At 39.8% G+C, this 27,544-nt stretch overlaps 1 protein-coding gene across 2 annotated transcripts; it reads left to right on the top strand.

Annotated features, from left to right (window-relative positions):
• The first annotated feature begins 1,617 nt into the window (after positions 1–1,617).
• On the top strand, positions 1,618–27,301 carry TPCN2 (two pore segment channel 2). 2 transcript variants are annotated; one of them, XM_074543756.1, is made up of 25 exons: positions 1,618–2,071; positions 4,072–4,136; positions 5,720–5,796; positions 6,432–6,609; positions 7,228–7,344; positions 8,670–8,776; positions 9,252–9,324; positions 10,994–11,093; positions 11,401–11,466; positions 11,809–11,873; positions 12,979–13,076; positions 13,412–13,493; positions 13,900–13,986; positions 14,793–14,912; positions 15,232–15,291; positions 15,376–15,504; positions 16,160–16,209; positions 18,393–18,492; positions 18,770–18,841; positions 21,123–21,196; positions 21,557–21,647; positions 21,778–21,860; positions 22,369–22,450; positions 23,958–24,043; positions 24,727–27,301. In XM_074543756.1, the coding sequence occupies exons 1-25, from the start codon at positions 1,633–1,635 to the stop codon at positions 24,803–24,805; spliced, it is 2,580 nt and encodes an 859-aa protein (XP_074399857.1). In that variant the 5' UTR covers positions 1,618–1,632; the 3' UTR covers positions 24,806–27,301. The 2 variants fall into 2 exon arrangements, with proteins under 2 accessions (XP_074399857.1, XP_074399858.1); XM_074543757.1 differs by lacking the exon at positions 24,727–27,301 and adding an exon at positions 24,492–24,720.
• The last annotated feature ends 243 nt before the right edge of the window (positions 27,302–27,544 follow it).

Genomic DNA, 27,544 nt, shown 5'->3' with positions numbered 1-27,544 from the left:
GGAGCTGGAGCTGAGATTCCCCTGCAGCCCCTGGTGAGGCAGCTGTGACCCTGCAGCCCATGGAGGGCACAGGGATGCACAGATCCACCTGCAGGCAATGGAGGGAGGACACAGGAATACACAGATCCACCTGCAGCCCATTGAGGAGCCCACACCAGAGCAGGGGGATGCCCAAAGGAGCATGTGAAGTGCGTGCTGGAGCAGGGTCCTGGCAGGGACCTGTGGCAAGGGGAGCCCATGCTGGAGCAGGATCCTGGCAGGACTTGTGGCACTGCAGCAAACCCACAACAGGCTGTTCCTGAAGAACTGCAGCCGGTGGGAAGGACTCGCATTGGAAAAGTTTGTGGAGGACTGTTCTCTGTGGGAGGGAAACCCCCAGGCTGAAGGAGAGGAAGGACTCATTGCCCTGAGGAGGAAGCAGTGGCAGAAGCAATGAGAACTGACCATAACCCCATACTCTACCTCACTACACCAGTGAGGGAGAGGGGTTGAAAATCAGGAATAAGTTTAAGCCCAAGAAGGAGGGAGAGCTGGGTTGTCTTTAGGATTAGCTTTATTTCTCATTATCCTGTTTCGTTATGATTGGTAATAAATTAAAATACTTTTGCTATGAAAATTCTGTTTTGCCTATGACATTCAGTGAGTGACCTCTCCCTGCCCTTAATTCATATTTTCTCTCCATGTCCAACTGAGGAAGGGAGTGATGGAGCAGCCCAGGTCAATCCATTGCACAACAATATAAAGATAACATCAAAGAGTTTTTGTTTTTATCTTCAGCTGGGTCTTACCCTGACTTATTTGGAAGTCAGTGTTAAACTTATTTTTTGACTAAACAGTGGTGCAGGTGAAAGCAAAGGCTACCCCATTGCTCTTTATCAAACACATATCAAATTATATGTGTTCCTCTCAGAGTTAAATAAAGGTGGCCCTTAGAGACCAATCAATTTTTTGTCATTTGGCTGAATTTGATTATGAGCTTGTTGATTTCCCTACATACCACCAGCTACCACCAGAAAGAGAGCTGGCCTATCACACATCATTGTCCACAGTGAACATTGCTCCCTGGTCCATGATTTTATTTGCAATTCAACTAGTTCTTACAACTATAACAGTCTTGACTAGTAAATGTGTAAAATATTCACTGAAGTAAAGAGCACTCTGTTCGATTAACTAAATGTAGCTTTCAATTAAAGAGCAAAGGATGCGTCTACTTTTACTTGCCAGGCTAGAATACTAAAATGAGGGATTGATACGCTCTCGTGTTCATCATTATGCTGCCACAGATCCCAGTATGCGGCAGAAAAGCGCTGGCAAATTGGCCTGATGCTTCTTTTGAAATTGCAGCTTTATGAAATTGACCAGTGGAAGGGCGTCTGAATGGGAGCGTGAGAAAAGCGGGTGAGTAGCAAAAGTGAAGCATCTTTAACAGTGAAAGCAACATGAGTGACATTCACGGCTGCTCATGGAATGTCAAGGTGATTAAATACAAATTAAGTACTTTCTGCAATCAGGGATGTGGACGGTTTTTTAGGACTGTGATTTATGCGGGAAGCTGCCCCTCAGCTGCCCTGAGGCACGCAGCCAGGAGCCTGCAACCGGCCTGAGGCAAAAATGTGGAACACCTTATCGGGGATGTATTTTTTAAAGCCCATAATTGATGTGTGGGATGTGAAAACGCGACACTTTCCCCCCCACACCCCGCATGCTCCAGTACCCCAGGGATGGGCGGGAGATGGCGCGCAGGGCGCCAACGCCGGGGCAGCGCCGGGCCCGGCGGGAGGAGCCCTGAGGGCCGCGGCTCCCGCTCTCCCTCGCAGGTCACATGCGGCGGGCGGAGCCGCCCGGGGCGGGCCGAGCCCCGCTCCCCTCCTCTCCCCTCCCGTCCCCTCCCCTCCCCTCCCGCCCCATCCTGCCCCATCGCAAGCCGGCTCTGGTGCGGTGGCGGCGGCGCGGTCGGTGGTGCCGATGGAGGCCGGTGCTGAGGCGGAGCCGCTGCTGCCCCCGCGGCGCTGGCGGGCGGGCCGCGGGCTGTGGCGGGAGCGCGGCGGTGCCCGCTCGGCCGCCGAGGACGGTGAGTGCCCGGGCGCTGGAGCAGGCGGAGCTCTTGTTTTTCCCGCAGAGCTGGGGCGCTCCTGGGAGCGCCAGGAAGCCTCCCCCGGTACTGCGGGGCTCGGCCGCCCTGCCCGGGCTGCTCCCGGCAGCTCCGGCGGGGACGGCTCTGAGGGAGCCGTCAGCGCTGGGTTCAGGTGCGAGACGTGCGCTGCTGCTGCAGCCCCAGGCTTCTTTAGTTGCTTATGTGATTTTAGGGTTTTCCTCTAAGTTGCTGACAAGGTTTTCTCGAACCCAGTGGCTGTCCTAGGTGTGACATCTCAATTCTCCCACGATGGAATCCTTTGGAGACCTCTGGTTCTCTTTTTTCAGGATGTTGCATCACCTAAGGGAACCTTCACACTTGATTGCTCTTTTGTGCAGTTCCAGAAGTGCAGCGCGGTCTGGGATGGATTCTGCGTGCCCAAACCGAGACGCTAGCGCTGTGTTCAAGGTCTGGGATGGATTCTGTGTGCCCAAAGCGAGCCACTAACGCTTTAATCATCACTTGTGACTAAGTGTCACTTGCTGTGACTAAGAGTTGCAGAATAAGTTGGATATCCATGGTAGAATGTATGGAGAAATTGCTATAGTAAACATTTTTGGCTAATTTCCCTATTTTATTTTTATACTGTAAGCAGCCACTTAGATTCTGCCCTTCCAAAATCCTTGGCATCAACACTAGTGGCTTGCGATGTGCTTCAAGTACCTAAAGCTTTTTCTGTCCTTGCAATCCTTTTAGCTAATGGTTCCTTTAAGCAACTTTTGGTTTTATCTCACTAGTGTGAGATGTCATTAAAAAAATAATGTCTTTACTGCCTGAGCCTGGCTTGTCTCCTGTTTATGCTCAAATCTTTCTCGTGCCATGGTTCATATCAGGATCAGTACAAAACTGTTGTTGCTGATGCTCAGATAAAGGATGACATTTGAAAACCGTTTGCAGTCTTTGTAGGAAATTGATGCTGCTGAATCATGTGGAACATAAAACTGTCTGTGGCTCTCATGAATGGTGTTTCTGGCATTGCTTGGTGTGTGTGGGAGGGCATTGTGTTACTGCTGGGATCGACTCCTTCGTGTATCCCGGGTTGTCATTGCTGTCTCCTGGGTGGAGATGGTGTGAAGTGCTCCTTGGGACTCTTCCCCTCTGTGGGAAGGTTACACTAGCATATGTTTTTCATATGTGGAATCCCCCTCAATTTCTTATCTCTTTTTATATATCTCTTTTTTTTCCCTTCCTTATTTTGACCTTAACAACCTTTATTTCTCTTTTTTGCTTAATTGCCAGCTAAGTTCTTGAAAGGTCTTACTTCAAGTTAATACAAGTGGCTGCCCTTTATTTTTTATGTGTCTATTTTCACATGGACTTCTTAATTATGGGTTTTTAAAAGTGTCATAGTAACTAATTTAGTGGTATTTTATTTCAAATTGTGTTCTTTCACCCCTTGCTGTGTCTTGAGCTCTGATCTGTTTGGTATGGTAATAGTAACTCTCAGAACAAATTTAAAAAGCACTTAATTTAGTTTTCATATGACTGGAGATTCCTGCTGGTTTTGGAAGAACAAATACCACAGTATCTTTATTAAACAAAAATAAAAATTGCCATAGTAATAGTGCCTGATTTTCCTGGCTTTGCTTGACTGTATACTCTGTCAAAGAACAATTTGAATTTTCATTATTTTGTCTGTTAGGACTTGTCTCTGTGTAGTTTTGTGGTACTTAACCACCAGTGTAATCTGGCTACTTAAACCTAAAAGAGAACCTTTTAACAAAACACAGAAAGGTGCATGATGTGTTTGATATTATTATTACATATTTAATGTAATGCACAGTGCTGCTGACAGAGCAGATGTGGCGGGAACTCTTTTTTTTGTGTGTGTACAATGCCCTTGGTCATGAGAACGGTGACTGTGCACCTTCTCTTAACTGATAAGCAGTTTTATCCAAAATACAGCAAGTGATTCTTATTTCTTTTTTACTTCATAGGTGCTGGAGCTGATAATGACCTTTATATAAACCAAGCCATAGTATTTATTGAAGATGCAATACAAGTAAGTAACAATTTTTTTGTTAGCTTTTATGCTTCCCATGCTGGGTGTTAGTCACACACTCTGCCAATTTTTAAGTTCTTCTGTGTTCAGGCAATGTTTGTAAAACCATCTCAATTCACAAAGCAAAATCAGAATTCCAAATTCCTGTGGTATGCAAGTCTCAGTGAGCTTCTGCCTAGGAGAAATATATTTTTCCCTACAATGAATCTCTTTCAGGGTTTCAGAAGACATGCTGGTTTGTGGAGTGATTTTCATGGTGTTATTTTGTGAGTTTATTTGTTTGGGTTGGTTTGATTGTGGATGTTTTGCTAGTGACTAACCTACTGCTAAGAGAAATGATTTGAGCAAACCCTGTAATTTGCCTCTCCATCTGACTACTTGCACATCCTAAGAGCTGATAAAAGCTCAAGAGTTTAAGACTGGCTTCAAGTGTGAAGCTGGAACTCCTCAGCTGAACTTGATGCCTTTTGAAGTCTTGATTCCCTCTTTGTTGCTCCTTTACTGACCACTACTGCAGGTTCTTAGATCCTGTTTTCTCCTAGGCAGTGGGAATGCTGAAGGGCATTTCTTGAGCTCTCATGCTGCTTGGTTGGGAGATTTCTGGGGGTCAGATGTATTTAAGGTGTGGCCACCTTTCTGGAAGCATCTGCTCAACAGGGGCAGAGTAAGAACAGCCCAGGATCTGTCACAAAGGAGGGACGAATTTTGTGGATTCCTTAAGAATCACAGGCACTTCCTGATCTGGAAGCATATTTTATTCAAAGACATTGGTTGAGGTCTCTTCTGTTCAGAATTAATTTGTTTGCATTTTATGGCCTGTTGGAGGAGAAAGACAAAAGAAGAGCCATGAGTGGAATGAATGTTGGAAAGGGGAGTTAAGTGGGTGGACCATTTTGGCGAGTACATAGAATAGTCAGTTGTGACGGTGGTCACAAGGGTTGCAGGTGAAGAGAGAGGCGAGAATGTTGATTCCATGTTCAGAAGGCTTGATTTATTATTTTATGATATATATTACATTATGACTATACTAAAAAGAAATAGAAGGAAAAGTTCTCAGGAGGCTAGCTAAGCTAAGAATAGAAAAGAATGAATAACAAAGATCTGTCTTCCAGCAAAGAGCAAGACCCAGCTCTGCTGTGAGTGGTCAGTAAATCCAAACATCCACAGGAGACCAATCACGGATCCACTTGTTGCATTCCACAGCAGCAGATAACCATTTACATCTTGTTGCTGAGGCCACAGCTTCTCAGAAGGGAGAAAAATCTCAAGAAAGGATTTTTCACAAAAGATGTCTGTGACAGTCACTGAATTATTACAAATGCTGTTATTTGGAATGATGACAGTGCTTGCTTGAGACGACTGGCACACAGTTTATTTGAGCAGCTCTGTAGTCTTTAGATAGCAGAAATTCTTTACAATCTTCCCCTTTTCACACATGTAGAGCACCTTTGTGATCATGGGTGACCTGATACTTTAGTAATTAATAACATGTACTAATTTGGTTTGCTTTGGTCACTTGATGTTTGTTTTTGAGCCAGACTGAATGTAATGTTTGAATGATCCTTTTTGCTTCCTGCCTTCAGTACCGATCTATAAATCACCGTGTGGACTCCAAATCCCTGTGGCTTTATCGATGGTACTATTCCAGGACTTGCCAGTGGTAAGAACTTGGTTATTCTCTTTGCTTTTTTGTTTAGGAGTTAGTCTTCCTGAAAAACTACTCTTCCTCTTTCTATTTGTTAGATAATTAGTTAATTGTGTTTTTATCTTTATAAGAACTTACTCTAGGAAGCAAGTAAGTTCTTATGACCACATGTGAGCATGATAGAAGGGGAAACCAGAAAATTTTATGGAAGTTGGATGACAGAGATAGCTCTTTGGAAACAGCCACAGCATTGTTGCATGACTGGAGTAATTAGCATGATTTAAAGCACTGTGCCTTAAGAGTTTTCAAAGTGTATGTTTCTAAACATGTTGGATTACCAGCAAGATTGTTTGCTGCTGTCAGTTTCAAAAGGACACCACCTCATGTTATTTGGTGGTCAGCCATTACATATCCAGTGCCGCCAACAACATGCTAGTCAAGTGCTGCCTTGTGGTCTAACCCATTTGATTGAAATATGGTATCATAAAGCTTGGTTTTCTTCAAAGAAAATTGCTTTACTCTTAAGTATTTTGTTATTATTTTGACTCATTTTGTGGCTGGATTATGTGGTTTGTTTTGGGGTGGTGTTTTTTGATACTTTTTTTATGGTTTTGTTGGTTTTATTTTTGATTTAATCTCTGTCCAAACAGGATTTTGAGCCTAACCATTACTGTAATCTTGGCTTTGGCTTTCATTGAAGAGCCTTCCTCACTCACCATCACATCCGATGTGCGCTACCGCCTTCCCGCCTGGAATCCTCCCTGCGGCCTCACGGAGAGCATTGAGCTGCTCTGCTTCCTGGTGTTCGTGGTTGATGTGTCTGTCAAGGTGAGCATCTCCTTCATCTGGTACTGAATGAAGCAGTAGGTGTGTGGTAGAATTGTTTTTAAATCTTGAGTTTGCAGGATAAAATTGCCTTGCTTTATTAGAGCATCATTTCAGGAGAAATTAGCAAGTGAATATTTACTTAATTAAGACGTTTATTCCCTTTCTTTTTAACCTGATTTTCCTAATTGAATAAAATGAAATAAATTTTGCTCAGAGTGCAAGTGTTTTGGCTTAGCTGCTTGTATTAGGCTACAAAATCAGGGAATATAATAAATATATGTTGGTTCATTTACACGAAATAAAAGTTGTCAGAAACTCACCTTTCTTAGGATAGTTATTTCTGGAAAATCCCTTTTTTATGTTTATTAAGTGGAGAATTTTCTTGCATTCAGAGAATTTCTTTCTCGTGACCTTTGTGCAACTTTTGCTGACCTTTATTTAGTTCTTGTAGGAGAAAAATACCTCAACAATGTATTTTTGTTTGGATCTTGGAGAGCTTTTTAAGAGCATTAATGTAAAATTGCAGACACTTAGAAAAAAATTGGTGCTGACTTATTAGGGTATTGGATCTTATTATTAAAGTAAGTTATGGTTGTTCCTTTTATTTCCCTTGTCCAGAGTTACTTAATTGGATGGAAAGAATTTTGGAAAAATAAATGGCTAATGGCTTATATACTGACATTAATTGTTTCCCTTGCTGATTGGATTGTGTCACTGAGTTTTTTGTGCAAAGAGGTAAGAACAGCTTTACTTTGATCTTTCATAGCTGGATAATTCACTGAAGCACACAAAAAGTTTGGTGTAATTTAGCTTAGTAAAGAATTCTATTTTATTCTTAATGTAAGTTTTGTGTTTGTTGATAAAATTAAATAGCACTCATTGCTTTAGTTTATCAGCAGTTGAAGGGTGCAGGGAAGACTCATTGCCTGGCACTGATTTTGAAATGCAATTGGAGAATTATGTGCTTAACTTGAGTGAATGGCAAAGCCTCTGTAGTGAAGTGTAAGAAAAAGGTAATTAAAAAGGTAATTAGGTAGTTTAACATCAGCTTTCTAAGCTGAAGCTGTGCTGTGTTCAAAACAGCTGTGTTTTGAGAGCAACATCAAGTTTGGAAATGGTTCTAAAACTGCCCTCCTTGATGCAATACTGCACTCTCCCAGTTGGTTTTGCCTGCCACAGATTTACATTAAATGAGTTGTTGTGCACTTGCAATCCTTGTTAAGAGAACATTAATGTGGTAAAAATGCTGGGAAATGAATGAGAGAGATATGAGCTTAAAATGTGAAATCTTGAGGTGAGATAGTGGACAGGGAGTTTGAACAGGTGTCGCCCAACACAAAGCGGTGGCAGAAGGAGCAGTTGAACTGCTGGGATGGATGAACAAGAGAATAGAAATAAAGTAATTTCTGTGGAGTTTTTTGTGCTGCTAAGTATGGCCCACAGAAGACTGATCAAAAAGTGCAAGATGCTGAAACGCTTGACGTAGCAAATAAGTGACAGGAATAACTTGAAGGCTTGCAAATGTCTTGACTGCAAGAATCAAAACGATAATTTGCTGCAGTGCTGTGGGGGAAAAAAGCCCTGACAGCTTGAGTCTTGTGAGAGACAGAAATTGCTAAGTAATTACCAGGCCCTTTAGTTATAAAACAGTCTGAAAATTGAAGTTAAGCACTTATTTTTAGAATATATATTTGTTTTTATGGAAAGTAGCTCTCTATTAATCCTTTTCTTGAGATGGACCTTGGCAAAAAATACAAAAATGCCATCTCTTGCCAGATTATGTCTATTGAGCAGTGAAGTTAGATTGTTTCCAATTAGTGGCCTGATGAAACTATTGAAATGTCAATGTGTGTTTTTAAAGCAATCTCTCCTCACTTTAATGAGGTGTGGAATCTGTTTTTGTCTTTTGTGAGCTCAGAAGAGCAGAGTTCAGTTCTTTTTCTGTGCTGCTGTTGGCTTAGTCAATGTGTGTGTCCAGTGCTTACTGGCGAACTTGCATTCAAAATATTTGAGCTGCCAGTCTTGCAGGAACTCAGTGTCTGATCCTTTGTTTTTTGTAGAGTGTGAGAATAAGGAGAATCCTTCGCCCCTTCTTTCTCCTCCAGAATTCCTCTATGATGAAGAAAACATTAAAAAGTATCAACAGCACATTGCCTGAAATGGCCAGGTGGGTTATAGCACAGAAAACATCCTTTCACAGGATGGCTGGGAGTAGAGGGTTGTTAGCCTTGGAGTTCCAGTTTGGGGCATCTGAGCAGCTTCCTTCTGGATTGGGTAGCTAAGTGCTCAGTGAGATCAGGTCGCAGAGGGTGAAGATTGTGGTAACTTTTTGATTCCTGTTAGTCTCTACAGGATCTCTAGATTTTGACCTGACTATGTGTTTGACATAGGTTTTTTTAATGCTAGTCAAGTGGGAGGTTTTGATTCTGCTTTTCTAAACCCTTTTGTAAGGGAAGAACTGAGGCACATAAGTGTGATTTTTATTTTGTATCAAAACTCACATCCCTTCCTGCTATCTCCATATAACTTCTTAAAAACATGCCTGGTTTTCTTTATATGGCATAATTTTGCATTTTTAGAAGAGGATATTAAGAATAAGACAAAGATACTGTTAATACTTTGATATATTTGCTTTCCAACAGTGTTCTTCTACTGCTGGCTGTTCACCTGTCTCTCTTCACCATGTTTGCCATGCTGCTCTTTGCTCGAACAAAGGTAATTAATTCTATGCCTGCTCTGGTAGATCTGGGTGCCTTTTTCCTGTACTTGCACAGCTGCTTCTTGTCTAGTTTTATAGTCAAACAAGTGAAACTCGTTTTCCCTGAGAAAGGTCACGTTGTCAGATGTACTGAGATGAGTTTGAAGTCCACTTGGAGAGCTTTAACATGTGCATGGTATTGTGTATGCAGGAGATTTCCTTATACATTTACCCAGTTTGATCCCTTGAGTTACTTTCTCTGCTTTTGTTGAAACCCTCTGTGCTGTTCTGTCTCCAAAGCTCTTGTCGCTCTTTCATTTATATTATCACTCATTTATTTTTTTTCTCTTCCCTATCTAGCTTTTTGCTAACTTTAGTTTCTTCTGTGTTTTCTCACTCTTCAGTACTGGTATTTCTACCAGGCCATGCCCTGGTAGGTTTTTGCCTGTACTAGTTTGGGTTTCTGATCCGTTTGGGTTTTCCTCTTGTTTCTCTCTTCCTGCTTCTGAAAAGCAAAATTGAAATTTTGTGGTTAAAATTATTTTTGTGTTCCAGTAATCTTGATATGTTCCTTCTGTTCTAGACTTCCTGTATCTTAGTGTATCACACTCAGATTATATAGGGTTTTTTTCATTCTTATTTTTTAAGGCCTTCCGTAAATATGTTACTGTAAACACAACAATTTCTTGCCTACTTCTCCCATTAATTTTGTCCCATCCTTAATCTCGATTTTGCACCTTCATTTCTGCTGTAATTTGCACTTAAGCCAGCTTCTAGTCTTCCTCACAATCAGCAAATTCCCTGAATTCCCATGTTACAGAATCTTTAGAATTAGAAGCAGAGGTCTGTTTTCCCACTGTTAGTTGCCTTCTGGACCTTTGTATTATCTCTATTTGTCACATCTAATTTCAGCTATGAGCTTGCCCAGCAGATGTATATTTATAACTTTATACCTAAACCAATCACTTGTGTATACATTGAAGTAAAAAATAACAAATTAGAGAGTGGACTTTCCTATTTTGGTGTGCTGCTCTGACATCCATACAAACTAATTTTATCTAGCATGGCAAAATACTGCAGGCAAATTCTAAAAGTAGGTTTATTAATGAAATTCATGACTCTGCATTTTCTTGTGTATGTCCTTTAGAGTTATGTATTCCAGTCTTTGCAGCAGATTCAGAGCTGTTTGTCCTGTGGTGCCTGACTCATGTTTGTGTTGGTTGCACTCCGCTTTTTTTTTTATCTGTCTCTTTTGACCTTCAGAAAAAAAAAAATATATGTGGAGGATCCAAGGATCTGAGATCAGCCTCCCAGTGTGTTTTTGATGAAGGTTCTGAGTCCCACACTGTCCATTTGTGGCGTGATTGTTCTTCCTGGGTCTGAGGTGCTAGCTAGACATAATTTCATGTGGGGCTTCCTGCTCTTACTTGTGCTTTTTTATTAGTATTAGTAAGTGATGTGATTGCTCTGTATTATTACACATTCTCTTAATTTTTATTAAGAGAATGTGTAATTATTAACTTTTTGGCTTTTGCTTTTTCCGCAGGGTAGATTTGATCAGGTGTGTAAGAAATTGATTGTTGACTGATATTAATTGTTTAAAAAAATGTAAACTTTTTTCCCCCTTCCTTGCATAGACAGTGGTTCCTTGGTATTTTTCTTAACAATGAACACATCTTTGCCCAGGATAACCAGCAGGATAAGGAGTGGGTGGTGTATTTCCGGAATTTGCCGGATTCCCTGACGTCACTGCTGGTCCTGCTGACTACTGCAAATAATCCTGATGGTGAGCAGTCTTTCAGAAATAACACTTGTCTCTCCTTTTGAAGAACAACAGAGTAAGATTGCTCTGTTCAGAATACTGTAACCATTCTTTCAGCTGCTGGTTCTTAGTACAGCCACAGGAAGGTTGTGTAAAGGTTTTTCATGCCTTTAGTAATTTGATTTTTGTCTTTCTATGGTGTAATTATATATGCCACTCTAAAATCCAGCCATATGAGAGCTTTTACCAATTACCAAAAGTTCTCAGAGGTCTCTATTGTGCATCTCAAGCATTAAAATATTATTTCCTGTTTTTGTTAAATTTGATTCAGTGATGATACCTGCGTATTCTAAGAATCGAGCATATTCCATCTTCTTCATCCTCTTCACTGTGTTAGGTAAGTTACCTCTTGTCTTTAGTGCACTTTCAACTTGTGCATACCATCTACACTGTTTTATTTTTCTAGGAAAGTTTAATCATGAATTTCTCACTTTTATGATTCTTCCAGTTATTGCAAAGTGTCTGTGAGATTATTTTCATGGAAGGTGCTTATGGTTTGGAGTTTCTTGAGAACATGAATATACATTACAGTATATTCAAACATTAAAAACCTTTTGGAAATCAAACGCAAGAAAAATAACCTTCTTTAAGTTTTACTTTTGATTTACTGCATATGCTGAAACTTCTTTGAGAAACAGATATTTTTCAGTAAATTTTACTGCCTCTTTTTCTCTAACAGGCAACTTGTTTTTGATGAACTTGCTTACAGCAATAATATACAACCAGTTTCGAGGGTACCTTCTGGTGAGTAAAGCATTCCTAATTTCTATGTTCTGCCATAACTTTGGACCTTTGAAGAATTAAGGTATTAAAGGAGCCTTCCCATTCTGGTTGCAGATACAGTTTTAAGGTACTAAATGCTCTTTGATGCAGATATTTTTCCCTTTATGTGCTGTTACAGCTTGATCCCCTCTGGTGGCAAAACCTGCTTGCATATTTCCAAATATGCTATGGATCTCCAATTTTGACTGTTTGTGAGGGGGTAGGGGGAAAGGAACTGTTGTATGACTGACCAAGGACAAGTGGCTGAGTAACTTAAACTGTGTGAAGGAAATCTGCTGTGCTGTTTATATAACTGCTGTTGCAGATCATAGAATATTAAGGGATTGGAAGGTACCTTAGAGATCATTCATGGGCAGGGGCACCTCCCACTAGACCAGGCCTTACCCAGACTGGCCCAGTAGCTTTTCTAGTAGAGTTTCAGAGAGAAGGTGAAGTTTGTTGGATAATAAGCCCAAGGCAATATTAGTCAGAATGAATGGCTCCCACCCTCTTGTGGCAGAGGAGTGAGTAAACAGAATATGTGCAGAAAGAATTTTTGGTAATCCTTTCCTCCTCCTCTGTTTCATCCCATTTTTCTCAATTTTCTTCTTTCTTACATGTCAGCATGACATAATCTGACTATTAATAAAGTAACTAAGTTTGAAAGTGATTCTTGTAATTAAAAACCCATGAAGAAACATAGCTCTGGATTTGTGCTTTTAGGCAAGAAGCTGGAGTGGGACAAGCTCTCTAACTCTTCTCTCTGCATGCTAGTGTGAATTTCTGTGAATGCTTGAGCTTTACTGTTGCCAGTGCCTCTGGAAGAGGCATATGCCTATGCACTTCAGAATAGAAAATAAACCATAACCTGCATGCTTACTTGAATTCCAGGGACTTGTTTGCTTACTTGCTTCCTTTTGTACACGGAGTTCTTGCAAGGAGTGCGGCCTAGGGCAGTCTCCTGTTCTGATCTCTAATCACAAATCTGGGATGTGTGCCAGAGGATCAGTGTATTATTTGGCCATAGGACACAGTAGTGCCTGAAGTGTGAGTAAATTGTTTCCTCTGTGGTGTTTTTACTGCTCAGAAATCAGTTCAGTCCTCGCTCTTCAGGAGGCGGCTGGGAATCCGGGCTGCGTTTGAGGTGCTGTCTTCCCTGAAAGAGACTCCTGCTAGTGCACAACAGTAAGTGAAGGACCTTGGAACAGTAGATTATCTGGAGAAAAAAAAGAAAAAAAAAGTAGATTTTTTGGTAATTTTGTTTTGTTTTAATATATTTACTTGAGGGTGCAGTCTCAAAAATGGCAGTTTGTTGCTCATCTAATTTATTTATTTTTTCTGCAACTGGATGTTCATAACACACTGTTCTTCTGTGACTTCTATGGGGTCTGTTTCCTTTTTTACTACTTCTAGTTTCGTTTGCTTTTCAAAACAAAGAGGTAGGAATACATTTGGAGCAGGTAATTTTGCCATCTATGAACTTATCTGTAGCAAGGCCCATTCTGTTTTCTTTTAAATAGGTCCTGTGTCAGTGTTGGGTCCTTACTACAGGTGCTGCAGAAAGCTGAGATGGATTCTCGCTGCAAGCAAGCCATCATGAGAGTAGGAACTTTATTTTTAAATATTTTAAAATATTATTTAAATAAATTTTTAAATATTTTCGTAGCCTTTACGTTGGTGACTATCAATCCTGACTAGCAAATCCAAAGATGATCTCTCTGTTGCAGCATTCCTTGGATCATAACAGAATAGTGGCACTGCTACACGGTACTAAAATTTTAGTGAGTCAAAAGAGCGTGTGATCCCAGAGAGGGAAAACAGAAAAGGCCAGACATGTCCTCCAGTCACTTGGAGTGTTGTGTTAAAGCAGAGCAATACTGAACCTTACTCAAGCAGCTTGAATTACATCTTTATTCCCAGATTTCCAAGGTAGTCTGAGGGGTTTTGGTAAACTTTGCAGATGTTCCTATTGCAGATGTTGATCTGAATGTTTCTCTTTCATGTGAAGTCGCTCAAAATGTGCTCCTGTGACCAGCTGTCAGCTGCCCAGTTCCAGAAGCTCTTTGAAGAACTAGACAAAGATGCCATTAAGCAAGTATGTATGCGATCAACATTTATAAAGCATCAGAAGTAGTCTGACCTTGTGCAAAAATAAGTGAGAGTACTCTAGTATAAAGTGTGTAAACAAAGTTTGCAACATGTGAGCACAAGGTGTGGTCACATTGATTTTTAAGCTTTTTGTGAGCAGCTTTTATAGTCACAGACAAAATTGCTCTGGGGGCTTTTTATAGCATTAGTTTGGGATTGTTAGGTGGTGCTAAATGTACAAAATACATCTTTGTTTATTCTGTCAGCATTTGAAAGTGAGTTGTTCAGGCAAAATGGTTCAGTCTTTTCCCCCAGTCCCTGAATGAAGAACAAAATGTGGATTCTCTCAGTGTTCAGATGAAGATGGGCAGAAAGCAGTTTTCTCCACTTGGAGAGAGAGAGAGAAAGAAAAAAACAAAACACTAAATTATTTCAGGGTTAAGAAACGTTCTCTTCTATGTTTGCATGTATCTAAGACTTCTGAATAAAATGTTGGGAAATGGGGAAGGGATGTATACAAATAGTAGCTTGGTGTTTAGTTTATCTGCTTGGGGCATTGGAGAGAGGTTGGATTATCTTCTCTTGCCATTACCTTGCGCTGTGCCATAATCAAAATGGTCTCTTGCTGTTAGTAGCCACAGCTGGAAAGCATTTTCCTGATGAAATGTCAAAATTAGCCTGTGGCCCTGAAGATTTGCTTTGAAACTGTCTGGGGTTTTTTAAATCTGAGACGGGGTGTGTTTTTAAAATTATTGTATTATTTTTAAAATGCTTATGCTTTGTGACTCAGCAAATCCTTTATGTTCTTTTCAGCACCCTCCCAGTCCAGAGTACCAATCCCATTTTATGCAGAAAGTGCAGTTTGCCTTTGGCCATCGCTACTTTGGCTACTTGGGGAATGTGGTAGCCCTGGCAAACATTATTTCTATTTGTGTAAGTAAATGGGGTTTTTTCTTGTGGGGCAGTGGTTTCCTTTCTTTTTCTTTTTGTCATTGTTTTTTGATTTTTCTCTGCTAAAAATTTAATTTCTGCTTTTGTTCTTTAATTTTCATTAAATAACTGCTTTTTCTAGCAGTTGGGTTTTTGGCATGCTTTAGTCATGCAAAGTGTTAAGAGGGAATACTTGCAGTTAAAAATGTAATTTAAGCTGCTTGAAAAGGTCTATGCAAAACATGAAAGACTGTTCTTGTGCTTAAAAATCTGTTTAATGTAGCAGTAAAGCAGCAGATTCATAAAATATTTTTTGTTTAAGGTGGTTTTGGTGATGGATGCAGATAAGCAGCCATCTGAAAGAGATGACTTCTTCCTGGGGGTAAGATGCAACAATATTCCAGTTATTGCTGTTCCCTGAGATGTCAGGAATTGTAATGGTTGTTTTTCTTTTGGGGGAGTGAAGGCTATCAACTGCTTCTTCATCCTGTACTATCTGCTGGAAATGCTGCTAAAAATCTTAGCAATGGGCTTGAAAAGATACTTGTCTTACCCAAGCAATAGATTTGATGGACTTCTGACTGTAATTTTGCTGGTAAGTGTTGTGTTTGCTTACACATTCTTGGATTTGTTGGCTTGGAAGGTTTAGGGAACTACAAGAGTTGGTGGGATTGCTTTTTTTTTTAGCACTGATCTGCTGAGCTGTACAACATGAGCTAGTGTTGAGGGTTTCTGTGGCTGGAAAGTTTGCATGGTAATACATGGTTCTCTTAATGTCTGTGTTCTCAAGATAGGCTTATTTAAATCCAGGGAAAAGGTGCTTTTCCTGATAAGAAGACTTTTAAATTTTATTTTAAAAAAATTCAGCTCCTGGAATAATTGCATAAGGCATTCTGTTCCATAGTTTAAAACCACTTTTCTCTTTAAATTTAAAAACAATTGTCAGACTATTATAACAATTATTTGGTCAAAGCCTGACACCCCTGTGGCAGATGAGGTCAAGTTAATGGTTAATGGTATTCACTGTATATCCTTTTGTGAGTCACTGTTGGATGCTCTATGTACATTTGGTTTGTTTGGAGAATAACTAGGCAAATACAACAATTCAGAGCTTTAAAGTGAGTCCAATTAGTGGCTTAAAGCTCTTGAAAATGTTTCTTGTCAAGAAGCTTACATAATTTCTGCAACTCAGATTTATAAAATAAAGTTTTGACTTTTGTTTTGTTTTGGTTTTTCTTTCCTAACTGAAGATTTTGGAGATTGCAACTTTTGCTGTGTATGGATTTCCTCACCCTGGCTGGTGAGTAACATCTGTGACCTGCTGCCCTTTGCTCAGTGGCTGTGGTGGGTCAGGGAAGCACGCACATGTCATATACACACGTGACATCATATACATGTCACGATGCTGTGATCATCAGCCCAGTGTTCAATTTACCAAATTTGGTAGAATTTTGCGCCCTTGTAGTCACTAGATGCCATGCAATATGGATAAGTGAAAAAATCTTTCTTTTTTCCTAGTGCTTTAGAGTTGTGTATCGCTTTTCTGAGAAGGATGCATTTGTTTTAATTGTAATGTGATTTAAAATAATATCTTGGCAGGTCTGTGCTTACCAGGGGTGCAGGAGTGGGAATAAGGTTGTGTATGTGGTACCAAATATGTTTCAGTATCAGCTTGTCCATAAATCCAGTTAGATGAACTCCCAAACCGCTGATGAGAGCTCTTCAACCCTGTGTGGAGATTGAAGGCTGTAAAATGCAGTAAGAAAGTGTAGTAAGAAAATCCCATGGACTAAACACTATTTGTTGATATTGTAATAGCAAACAGTTGTTTTTTGATTTTCTGAAGTTCAAACAGCTTTTGGATAACTATCCTGATTTCTTTTTTTGTTGTAAAAAACATAAATATCATTGCTTCATCTTAACATTTGAAAACCGTCTCCACAAGAAGAGAGGAAGGCAAAGGAATTCTGGAAGGTTTCCTGAATCTTCACAAGTGATTCATAACACATTCTGTTACTTTGTGTCTTCATGCAAGCTCACACTTAAGACACTGACACTCCCTGATTTTTCAGGATTTTTGTTGTATCCCTGATTTTTCAGGATATTTGTTATGTTGCCATCAAGTGTCAGGGATGGAGAGAGACAGAGAGACTGATTTGGTGATCAGAATCTGATTTTATTCTGGGATACAAACACTTATATACTATTTCAGGGAGACTAGTAATGTGTACTGCAATGATTAGGTTAAAATCCCATACACAAACTTCTGCATATAACAGCATCTCTTGTTTGCAGAGTTTAATGGGATTTTCTTTTTCTGGTAAACCACTTTGATTTAATCTTCTTGTAATCCAGGTCTAATTTTCAAAGTTCCATTTGCTTTTGCCAAGGCATCCTGTTATCAAATCTCTTATGTTAACCAGGTATAAAGTCCATCATCTATCTTGTGTCCCCCAACATTCCAACAATCAAGAAGTTCTCTTAATTTCACTAGAATCTCTGAACAGGGTTAGACAAGTCAGACCTTATGGTTTTAGAAGAGTTTATATTTGAATACTACTTGTATTCCTATCACCTAGAAGTGATAGTTGCCAGAAGAGTAATTGCTACAGACTATTAACTAATTATGTTAATTATTGATGTTATCCTTATATTTGTGTTTGATTCTGCCCTTTGATTCTTAAATGTAAGCAATCGCTTGCTCTGTTGTCTTGGAGCACCAGTAATTCTTGTTAGGTCTTTGTGTCAGTCGCTGCAAGCAGGTTACAATCCAGAGGATTCCCTCTGAGTCCTGATGTGTGCTGCTGTCACATCCACAGACCAAGCCACTGCCACCTTCAGGGCAGGACAGTGATATTGCTGCTATCTAGACTATGCCTTCTATGCAGTGTTAATCTTAAATTATTTCATTCATTATTGGGGTTGAATATATTTGAGGTACAAATCATGACTTAGTATGTGTTACCAAGCCATTGGCAGCTTTAGATCCCCACCACCTGCCCTCCTTTCCAGCCAAGAAGCATTCAGCATGCTCATGTAAAAGCCAAAATTCAGGGCTGGGTTTTAAAGTGTATGCCCATCTCCTATGGAATGTTAACACATAAGGAAGAAGGTTGACAAGACAGTCCTTTGACCTAGTGCTGCTTTCAAAGCCCTTCTTCAGCCAGGCATGCCCTGAAGGATTAATGCCCATCTTTGTGCAAGTTCCTGAAGTATCTCACTCTAGCAGTCTTTTTGATACACTTTGTTTTCTGAAAGGACCCTCTTTGGTGCCTCCTCCCCAGCACAAGGCACAAACATGCTCTTCAGAGAGCTCTCTGTACATATTTAAGAGCCCAGTTCTTCCTTCATCGGTTATTAGTTTAGTGTAGTGGAGATTCCTGCTAAGTAAATCAATGTATTTACCTGTAGCCCAGTAGATTTAACTGTGTTGTTCTGTCATGGGCTGTTCCTCTGATTTGTTCCTTTTTCTCCCCTTCCTAGGAGGCCTGAGTTCATGGGCTTGTTGTCCCTGTGGGATATGGTGCGTCTGGTGAACATGTTAATTGTCTTCAGGTTCCTGCGGATTATCCCCAACATGAAGGTGATTGCTCTTTCCTCTACAACCTGGGTTTCCTTGGTGGTCAAGCTATAAATTTTGTTAGAGCCTTTCAGGTTCTAACACATGAGTGGAATAGCTCAGCTCTAGCTGTCCTGACTTTTGCACAGTCCCTCACAAAATCACTGACTCTTGCCTGTTTCCTCACCAAAGAAAACCAGCTCAAGTTCTCTTGACATGATTTTTTGTCCTTGTAGTAAAAATTTTATATGGATTGGAAGTGTGATGAATGTCATAGATTCAGAATTCTGCTCTGTTTTAGTTCATGGCTTTGGTTGTTACTACACTGCTGGATCTGGTGAAAAACTTAAGAGCCTTTGCAGGAATCCTTGTGGTAAGTGATGATGCAAGATTGTAATTTCCTTTGTTATAGTTTAATAAGGATATGACACCAACCTAGTTAACAAGGTTCTTGTATAATCACCATGAGCAGTAACATTTCACCTTAACCAGCCAGTTCTTCTCCAGGGCATGTCTTGGAAAGCCACAATAAACTGGTTTGTGATAGCAGCACACAGTGGCAGTGCCTCCTTTAGGAGGAGTATCTTTAAAAGATTAATTAAAGCTTCATTTGAGTGTTTGCCTTAGCTTGGGTAGTGTGGATTCAAAGTAAAAATTAATCCATGCTGAAAGTAGATCAGTTTTCCTTACATGGTTTGCATATGTTAAATTAAATAGCAAAACAGCTTTAAAATTGTTTTTGGCTGAGAGGGTCTTGAGATGGCATGTTTGGACATGATTTTTTAAGAGCCTCTGCCATCCTGTTTTAGGTGTGTCTGTGTAGAACGTAGACTCAACAAATGTGATTAAAGGGTGGATCACAATGTGTGATGTCCATTACATAAATTCTCCCAACTCTTGAGTTTCTGGTTTTGCAACTGTGTCTTCCTGGTAGGGCAAAGAAGTGCCTGGCTAGGTTTGGTTCTGCTATTGTTCTTGGGTTTTTGTAGGGTACCTTAATTTGAATGGTTAAAGATAATGATTTGTTGTTCTAGTCTATATACCTAGCATGCAATTTAAGCAGAATGTAGGGGGATAGAATATAAAAAAATAAAGATAGTGTAGAAAGTAATCTTACCCCTAAGGAGTTGCAGCTGGGGCCAATTATCAAAGATTAGGAGCAGGCCTGACTTTACCAGGCCACGGCTGTAACCAATGAGAAGATGATGCTATAAAAGAGTGGGGTGGCTGGGTGAGAGGGAGACTGGAGTCAGTTGGCTGCTCTGTGAAGAAGGAGGAGTCAGTGCTCTGAGGAGCTGCCCACAAGAAACACCAAGAAGGTATGAAACTTTTGTGCTGAGGAAACAACAGTATGGAACCCCTGCAATAAGATGGCAATACCAGAATATCTATTTTTGTCACTAATAATTTCCCTTTTTATATGTAGAGGATAGACCTTAAATTGGTTCATGTTGCACTTTGAATTGAAGATATTGGTTGGAGCAAATCTAAGGTGGTAAAAACCTTGTTGTGTTGTACATCTCACACTTCTGAGACAAGTCTGCTGTAGTGTTTGCCTCTTCCATCAATTAATTTGCTTTTACTTGAGGCTACATGGAAGTTCTCACTGAGCTTCTCTTGTAGTCAAATCTGACTCCATTGCCAGCTGATGCAAAATATCTTTCCTAATGTTAGCATGGAACACACATGCAGATAAAATAATGTAACTGATTAGCTAATTTCTCAGGCAGTGAGTGATTTAAATACTTATTTTTTCAAAGAATAAAATTAATTTTACTGCCAGGCCTGTTACCCCATCTAATGGCAGGCTATGAAATGTCAGCTTCAGCTTATTCCAGTGGCATTCAAAGTTTGTAGGCCAGGTCATCTCTCTTCTGTTCCCTCCAGACTTCCCATTCTTGGGTTTGTTTTGTAGCAAAATACCAAAAAAAACCAAAACAAACCAAACAAAAAAGCCCCACACCAGACTTTTTGTTTGAAGACTCAGCTTGCTTCAAGCTTTCCTGGAATAAATGGTTCCTTCTCAGAGAAGCAAAGCAAAACTGTAGGTTATTTCTAGAAGAATCTTTTTAGGATAAAAATTGCAATATCACCTAGGCAACTGCTATAGACTGAAAGGTGTCACTTTAAAAAGAAACTTGCATTTCTAACAATTAGAAGATATGAGTTCCCAAATCTTTTGTCTTACTCAAAACCTTATTTTTAGACTAATTAGCATTTTTTAGGGAAGTGCTGATGGAATATAAAATAATGACATCATTTTGTCTTTCAGGTAAACTCACTAAAAGTTTATTTTCATTGACTCTAGCAGAAAACTCAGATATTTAGGTTGTTCTTTGCAAATACTGGTACTGAGCTTTGATTTTAAGTTGCTATTCTGCAATGTTTGTAGTTAAGTGTCAGCATTCTGAGACACAGAGAAGTAAAATAGATGATAAAATTATTCTATGCATTTTAATAACTGAAAATTAGGTAGAATATTAAAAAGTAAGAGCAAGTAGTTGAGAAGTATTTTCAGTTTAAAAGCTACAGGCACTGTTATTGATGCAATTACCTCAACTGTGGTACTAATATAAATTCTGTGTTAATTGCATTTTGCTTTCTTACTTTGTGACAGAAATATTCAAAGCTAATAGTTGTTGTGCTCCTTCCAGGTGGTTTTCTATGCATTTGCTATAACTGGAATAATGCTGTTTAGAGGTGCTGTTGTTCCCTTGGGAAATACCAGGTAAGATTCTAAACATCACTGCTCAGAATGAATCTCTTTTTCCAAAGCATCTGCATCTTTTTACCTCTGAGCTGTTTGTGGTTGGTATTGTTCAGGTTTTTTTGCTCTCATTCTCACAGCCACCCTACTTTTAATGTTAAATCACACAGCTTCATTATCTGTTACTCCTTCTGTTTCTTTTTGCTGCATTGAAACGCTTATCTGTAGTTTAACCCTGCTTTATCTGAAATACATTTTTTGAACTGTTTCCCTTGTTTTCTGCCTGTATGAGATAATCTAACTTTCTCCAAGGGGCACAGAAGAATTCTAAAGCAGAGTTCACAGGGAGCTGTGTTCACATCAGCCTGTAATCTCTTGCAGTGCTGCCAACACCACACATGATAATGGCACTCTGCAGTGTGGGACCTATGAACAGCTGGAATATTGGCCCAACAACTTTGATGACTTTGCTGTGAGTGTAATCATGGATGAAATCTCTTGTTCTTCTACTCTCTGCTTGTCTTTCCTCCTCATTTTCTGAGGCTTAGATCTGTGATACAGCCCCTTAAACACTGTTCCACTGTTCTGCTCCTGTTCTTTAGGCAGCAGTGGTGACCCTCTGGGATGTGATGGTGGTGAACAACTGGCAAGTCTTTTTGGATGCATTTTCAAGATATTCAAGTCCGTAAGTAGCTGTAGTAATACTGAAGTCCCATATAAATCCAGCTTATAATGTGCCTGTACAAGAAGTGTTCACACAGCACAGCTCCTACCATCTGCTCAGAGGGGTGCTGCTTACCTTTTTTTTGAACCAGTTCTGATATATAGGAAATAAGTCCAATGCTTCTGTGTTGTCTATGTGGGTGAACAATTTTTTCTAGACTTGAAATCTTGGACATACCTTTCATTTGTATTTACTGACTTCATGGGGAATATTTGAATGAACTGGATAGTGCTTGGGTTGAGCTGTTCCAGTGACCCTTGGCTGGTTAACTTAGGAGAGTGAGTCTGTTTAGCTAACTTCATGAAAAGCAAACATTTTTTATTTTTAATTTTTTGATTCAGACCCCCTTTTCCATTAAGAAAGTAGTAGTATTATAGTTCAAGGAAAAAAATATGATTTCATGGTGCTCTGCTCAGGCTGAGCTTATTTACTGCCTCCTTTATATATTGTCTGTTCATCTGATCTGCAGGTGGGCAAAGATCTATTTTGTGGCCTGGTGGTTGATCTCCTCTGTCATCTGGGTTAATCTCTTTGTGGCTTTACTTCTGGAGGTAAGGAAGTGTGTTTATTTGGTGTGAGATCCTGAAAATGGCTTCTAATTTGTGCAGGAAATGAAAAGAAGCCAGACAACTTTGTGCTGGGTTTGTGTGTGTGCTTACTTTACTTTTCTTGCTGCCCTGTGCCCAAGGAGCTGAGGAATTGTTTTCTTTTTCCTGGAGAATTGTATGTTTTATTTGCAATTTTGTCACAAAACTGATTGTCTTATTGGGTATGTATAATTTCATTGTAACACTTTCCTTATTAGAAAAATGAGAAGTATTTAAAGTATTATAAAGTTACTCGTCTCTTATATGTTGCCATTTAAATTCAGCATTAATTATTCAGGTTGATGGCTTTTTTGCTTTTTAATTTATCAGCAAATGAAGTGAGCAATTTAAATTTAAAATTTTTTTTTTGGTTCTCCTGTATTTCTTCCCACCCCAGTTTGAATTACCACCATTGCTCAGTGCTACTCTAGAGAAGTAGAACTGATCAGTTATTTTCAAGAGATCATATTCTAGAGTTTTTCAGAGAAACTGTGGGAGTGCAGTTGCCTGAGCAATGCCATGAAGAATGTGTGGTTCTGCTAGTTCCTCATGGCATACTTTCCTGCAAATCCAAATTTCTGATGGAGAAGGGAATGCTAATCATAAGTCTCCTCCAAGTTCACCATTGTAGACTTCTCTTATAGGTAGTGGAAGGAACTGAGAGCCTGTAGAGGGCACTTCACCCTATCTCAAACCCTATGAAAGTTTGTTGGAGATGTTCTTGAAATTGCTGAGTGTACTGAGGATAAAAATTTACTACAATAGGAAGAAGGGCAAACTTTCAGTTTAGGACATCTTCTGCCGACTTGTTTCTGCAGGGCTGTGGCCCAGTGTTGTTGTCAGAGCCAAGATGCAGCATTCCATTGCAGGAGAGCAGGATGTTGCTATTTTTGTGTTGTTTGTAGTTTTTTTTTGGTTGGTTTTGTTTGGTTGGTTTTTTGATTGTTGTTTTTTGGGGTGTTTTGTTTTTTGTTTGTTTGGTTTTTTGTTTTTGTTGGGTTTTTTTTTGCCTGAGCTGTGTGTATGTTCCCTAGGTATTCATCTGTCAGAGTTATTCAAAATGGGTACGGGAACATGGCAAAACCTGGACTAGCAGTATACTTATATGTTGTTGGGTTTTTAAAGAGGAAGAAATTCATATCAGATGAATTCATATCAGGGTAGTTCACACAGTTGTCTTGGGGAGGCAGTCCTTGCTAGGAGCTGAAGGCAGCAGGGCTGTCTTCTGCTCTGCTCTTCTTTCAGTTTGTGATGAGAAAGTTATTTCATTGCTGAACAAAGGCCTGAGTAGGTCACAGTAATGACCTGCACCAAGTAAATAAGCTGATGCCTAAATAAATCAGTGTTCACCATGTAAAATCAAACCTCACCTGCCTCCCAAATCTTATCTGCAAACATAGTGACCAGATATAACCTCTTTTCTGGTGCCATCAGAAGAAGCTTTTCTATCTTTTGCTGTTTTACATTTCAGAACTTTATTCACAAGTGGGACCGTCGCTGCCAGCGAGAGTCTCTTTCAGATATTGAATACCAGAGGACAGTTGAACTCATGTTCAGGTGAGTTGGGCTGGATTTGATAATCAATGTCGCTTTTTTTTCTTTGTTTTAAGAAATGTGTGCTGGCTGCAAGATGTCTTCTGTTTCCTCCCTCTGAAGCAAACTGTTTAAATCTGTTTGTTTGGAGAAATCCAGCAAGTGCTGTAGTTAGGCCTGCTTTAAACTGACTTGGTAGCCTAACCTTTATATGCTTTGTGCTCATTGTAGGATGGGAGAAGAGGTGCTGGGGGTGAGGGGAGCAACTGCAGAGGGAGGAAAAAACAAGTGATGCATGTTCTTGGCTTATTATGAAATTGTGGGTGGTGAGTTAATACTTGATGATCGTGCATTAGGGGAACTTGTGGTGCATGTTGGATACTCAATAGTAGTGCTGGGAGCATGTTCTCATTTGGGAGTTTTTTCAGGAAAACAAATCTACTGACCTTCAGTTGTATTGTACTGTGTGCAGGAAATTACTTCCCTGCTTCTTGTGGGAAAACAGCTGCTGGTTTCCATGACACATCTGTAGAGGATGGATCACTTGCAACTACATGCATCTTTAGGGAGAATCAGCTTATTGTAATTTTAATTCCTTATTTCATTCCTGAAACAAGTACATGTTACATCTCAGTATAAGCATTGCAAAAACAATTGCTGGGAAGCTCCCTTTGCTGCCCCTAACAACTCATGCTTTTTCTTTGTAGAGATGTTTTGGAAGAACCTACAGAGGAGGAGTTGATGGAAAAGCTGCACCAGCACCCACACCTGCACTTATGTAGGTGACTGGTGGGAAGGACTGATTTATTTAGACCTCTGTTTTCTTGAGGTTGTCAGCTGGAAGAAACTGAATGGATTTTCTGTGAGATGCTGTTAGGAGAGGGGCTTGTAGGACACTATGTGAGATTTTACTTGGGAATTCTCTGCAGAAAGGTTTTTTATTTTGGGTTCATATCTTTTTTTGAAAAAGATTTGAATCCTGCTAACTTGATTTTGAGTTGCAATTTCAGAAGGAGTATTGCAGCTGTTATTTTTATAGGGTGTTGATATCAGAAGGTTTTATTTACTTTTTTAATAGGGAAAGTCTCTTTAAAATGACAGTGCACTTTAACACATGAACTTTATAACCACTAAGCCTGCTACTTTTTTTAGCACAAGAAAATGGAAAATGGACTGCCTTTTTTTGCTGCTGAGTGTGGCAAGGGCTGCACCCTGCAATTCATGAACAGATTAGGCAGGACCAGAACAAAATCCTTAATCTTCTTCTAGTGAGAGCCGAGACACTATTTTTATTGTAATGTGACACCAGCATATCTTACCAAATTTTTGGGAGTTAATCACGTCAGAGCACAATCAATTCCGGCTTGGTAACAGGGACTGCCTGCTTTGCACATCCTCTGTTTTTCTTTGCTTTCCATGGGGGGTTCATGCTGGTTGTGCCATTTAGGTCACTGAGAGCTGTTAGAGCCTGGACTGGAGCAGTTGCATTCGTGGTTTTCAGTGTGGTAAAACTAAGCTCTCTTTCAGAGTCAGTATTCTCATGTTACTCTTTACTGAACCTCTTCCTTTCACTTTCTTCCAAGTCCTGTTCCACACTGTGTTGTATTTCATGAAAAAGCTAAGGGGAATCACCTTTGGCTGGAATGTTGTACCATGATCACTGGAGTCGCCCACTCAAAGGGGGAAGAGGAAAAAAAAAAGGTTGAATGGGATAATCAAAGTGCTTAACTGTTGAAATTTTAATTTGAGCCTGTGGGAATTGAAGGTGCTCAACCAGTATTTCAGGATCACATTCCTTTATGGCTTAATAACCACATGCTGTGCACCACTAAGTTTCTCAACAAATCCAAAGTGGAAGATTCGCCGTAAGCTGTGTTCACATGCTTTTTGTTATCCCCTGGTGTTCCTCTGTAAAGGGGTTTTTGCTTGAATCTCTTGCCACATAACTAGTAAACTGCTATGAAGAATAGAATCAACCACAAATACTGGTTTTATATGTAAAAATGAAATTGCCCTTTGGGGCACTGCCTTCTCCTCGAGACACTTGTCACCAAAATAGACATTATTGTGGTCATCTCTGTATTGACTTGGGGGGAGGTAATTGGCTTCTATATATAAGTCCCTCGATTCTTTTTCTAGTTTAAAAAGGTTTTTTCAGAAGTACCAAGCAGTCATCCTCTGTACCTTTCCTCATCTTTTTTCGTCATTTGCCATTTCTCTCTGCATGAAAGAGAGCAAAATATCCAGGATGATGGTGCCGATGTTTTTTTTGAGGTCAAAACCATATTTTTGCCTTGTCTTACTGCTCAGAAATTACTTAATGATCCTTTTCTGTTTCTTTACCTTTCTGCTTGTATTTTCTTTGTGCTGCAGAGCAAAATATGTTGTACATTTCATACGTGTGGGACAAATGTGAGCTGAGTTCTGAGCTACTCCTGCAGTTTTTCTTGCTTCTGTAATCCTGCCTCTTAAGCCGTGCCCTTGTCTGCATGCAGTCTCTTGTCTCTGTTTCAGACTAAGCCCCCCAGTAACTCACTTGCACTGGTTTTAGTGGCATCATCATGCTTATTTTCAGTCATGCACTTAAAGCACTCATCATGGCAAGCTGATCAAGGCATCAGCACACAGTTTTCTGAGTTTTGAGTTTGTTCTCTTCAGTATGGCTTCATGTCAGGATGGCTTCTGTTCCTTCTAGTGGGATATATAATCACTGCCACCAATGTATTGGGACTTATTACACAGTGGTTAAACACACATATTTTACTTTTCTACTGAAAAAAAAAAAGTTTTGTTTTCTACTTTTCTGAATACTTGAAATAGCTTTACCTTGCCAAAATGAAGTGTCCGGTTCTTATCAGCTTACCAGTTTGATTATTTTTTCTGGCCTCTTAACCCTCTTTGGGGTTTTGTGGTAGATTTTTTTTTTTTTCTTTTTTGCCATTACTTTACAACATTACACTACAATCTACCAAAGCAAGACAAATTGCTGTGGGATTACCATAAACATCACAACTGTTTCCATTATGCCATCTTTATATCTGGATAAATGTGGAGAAGGTGTTCTAAAGGGAATAGTCTGTCTTGTTCTTGTTTCACACTTGTGTAATCAACTGAAAGTGTAACTATAATTTAATACAAAATTGTGCTACCTAATGTCACTTGAACTGGAAGATGTAAATAACCACAAATCTTATGCAATAATTGTATAAATCATGGAAATGAATGTACGTCATTAGGTAAAATTTGAGGTTTGAATTATTAAAAAAATTTTTTCTTCTTGAACCATGAAAGTAGTTGGGGTGTTGAAATGATTCCTATGGTTTGTTTTTGCCTTTCCCTTGTTACTGATTTCTGCAGTGCCAGGCATTTCTGTTCCCATTGTTTTTGCCAGTTAAAGGTTGGGCCCATGGAGGAGGTTGCGTGCAAGTGAGATATAAGTGCTTGGTTTCAAAATGCAGAGCTAAAGATCACTGCTTTGTTATTTTTCCAATTCTGGAGGCACATAGCATCCTCTGTGCTAAGTTT

This window comes from Zonotrichia albicollis, chromosome 6 (assembly GCF_047830755.1).
Source record: "Zonotrichia albicollis isolate bZonAlb1 chromosome 6, bZonAlb1.hap1, whole genome shotgun sequence".
Classification (NCBI taxonomy): domain Eukaryota; kingdom Metazoa; phylum Chordata; class Aves; order Passeriformes; family Passerellidae; genus Zonotrichia; species Zonotrichia albicollis.
This window is presented reverse-complemented; position numbering and strand designations above follow the sequence as displayed.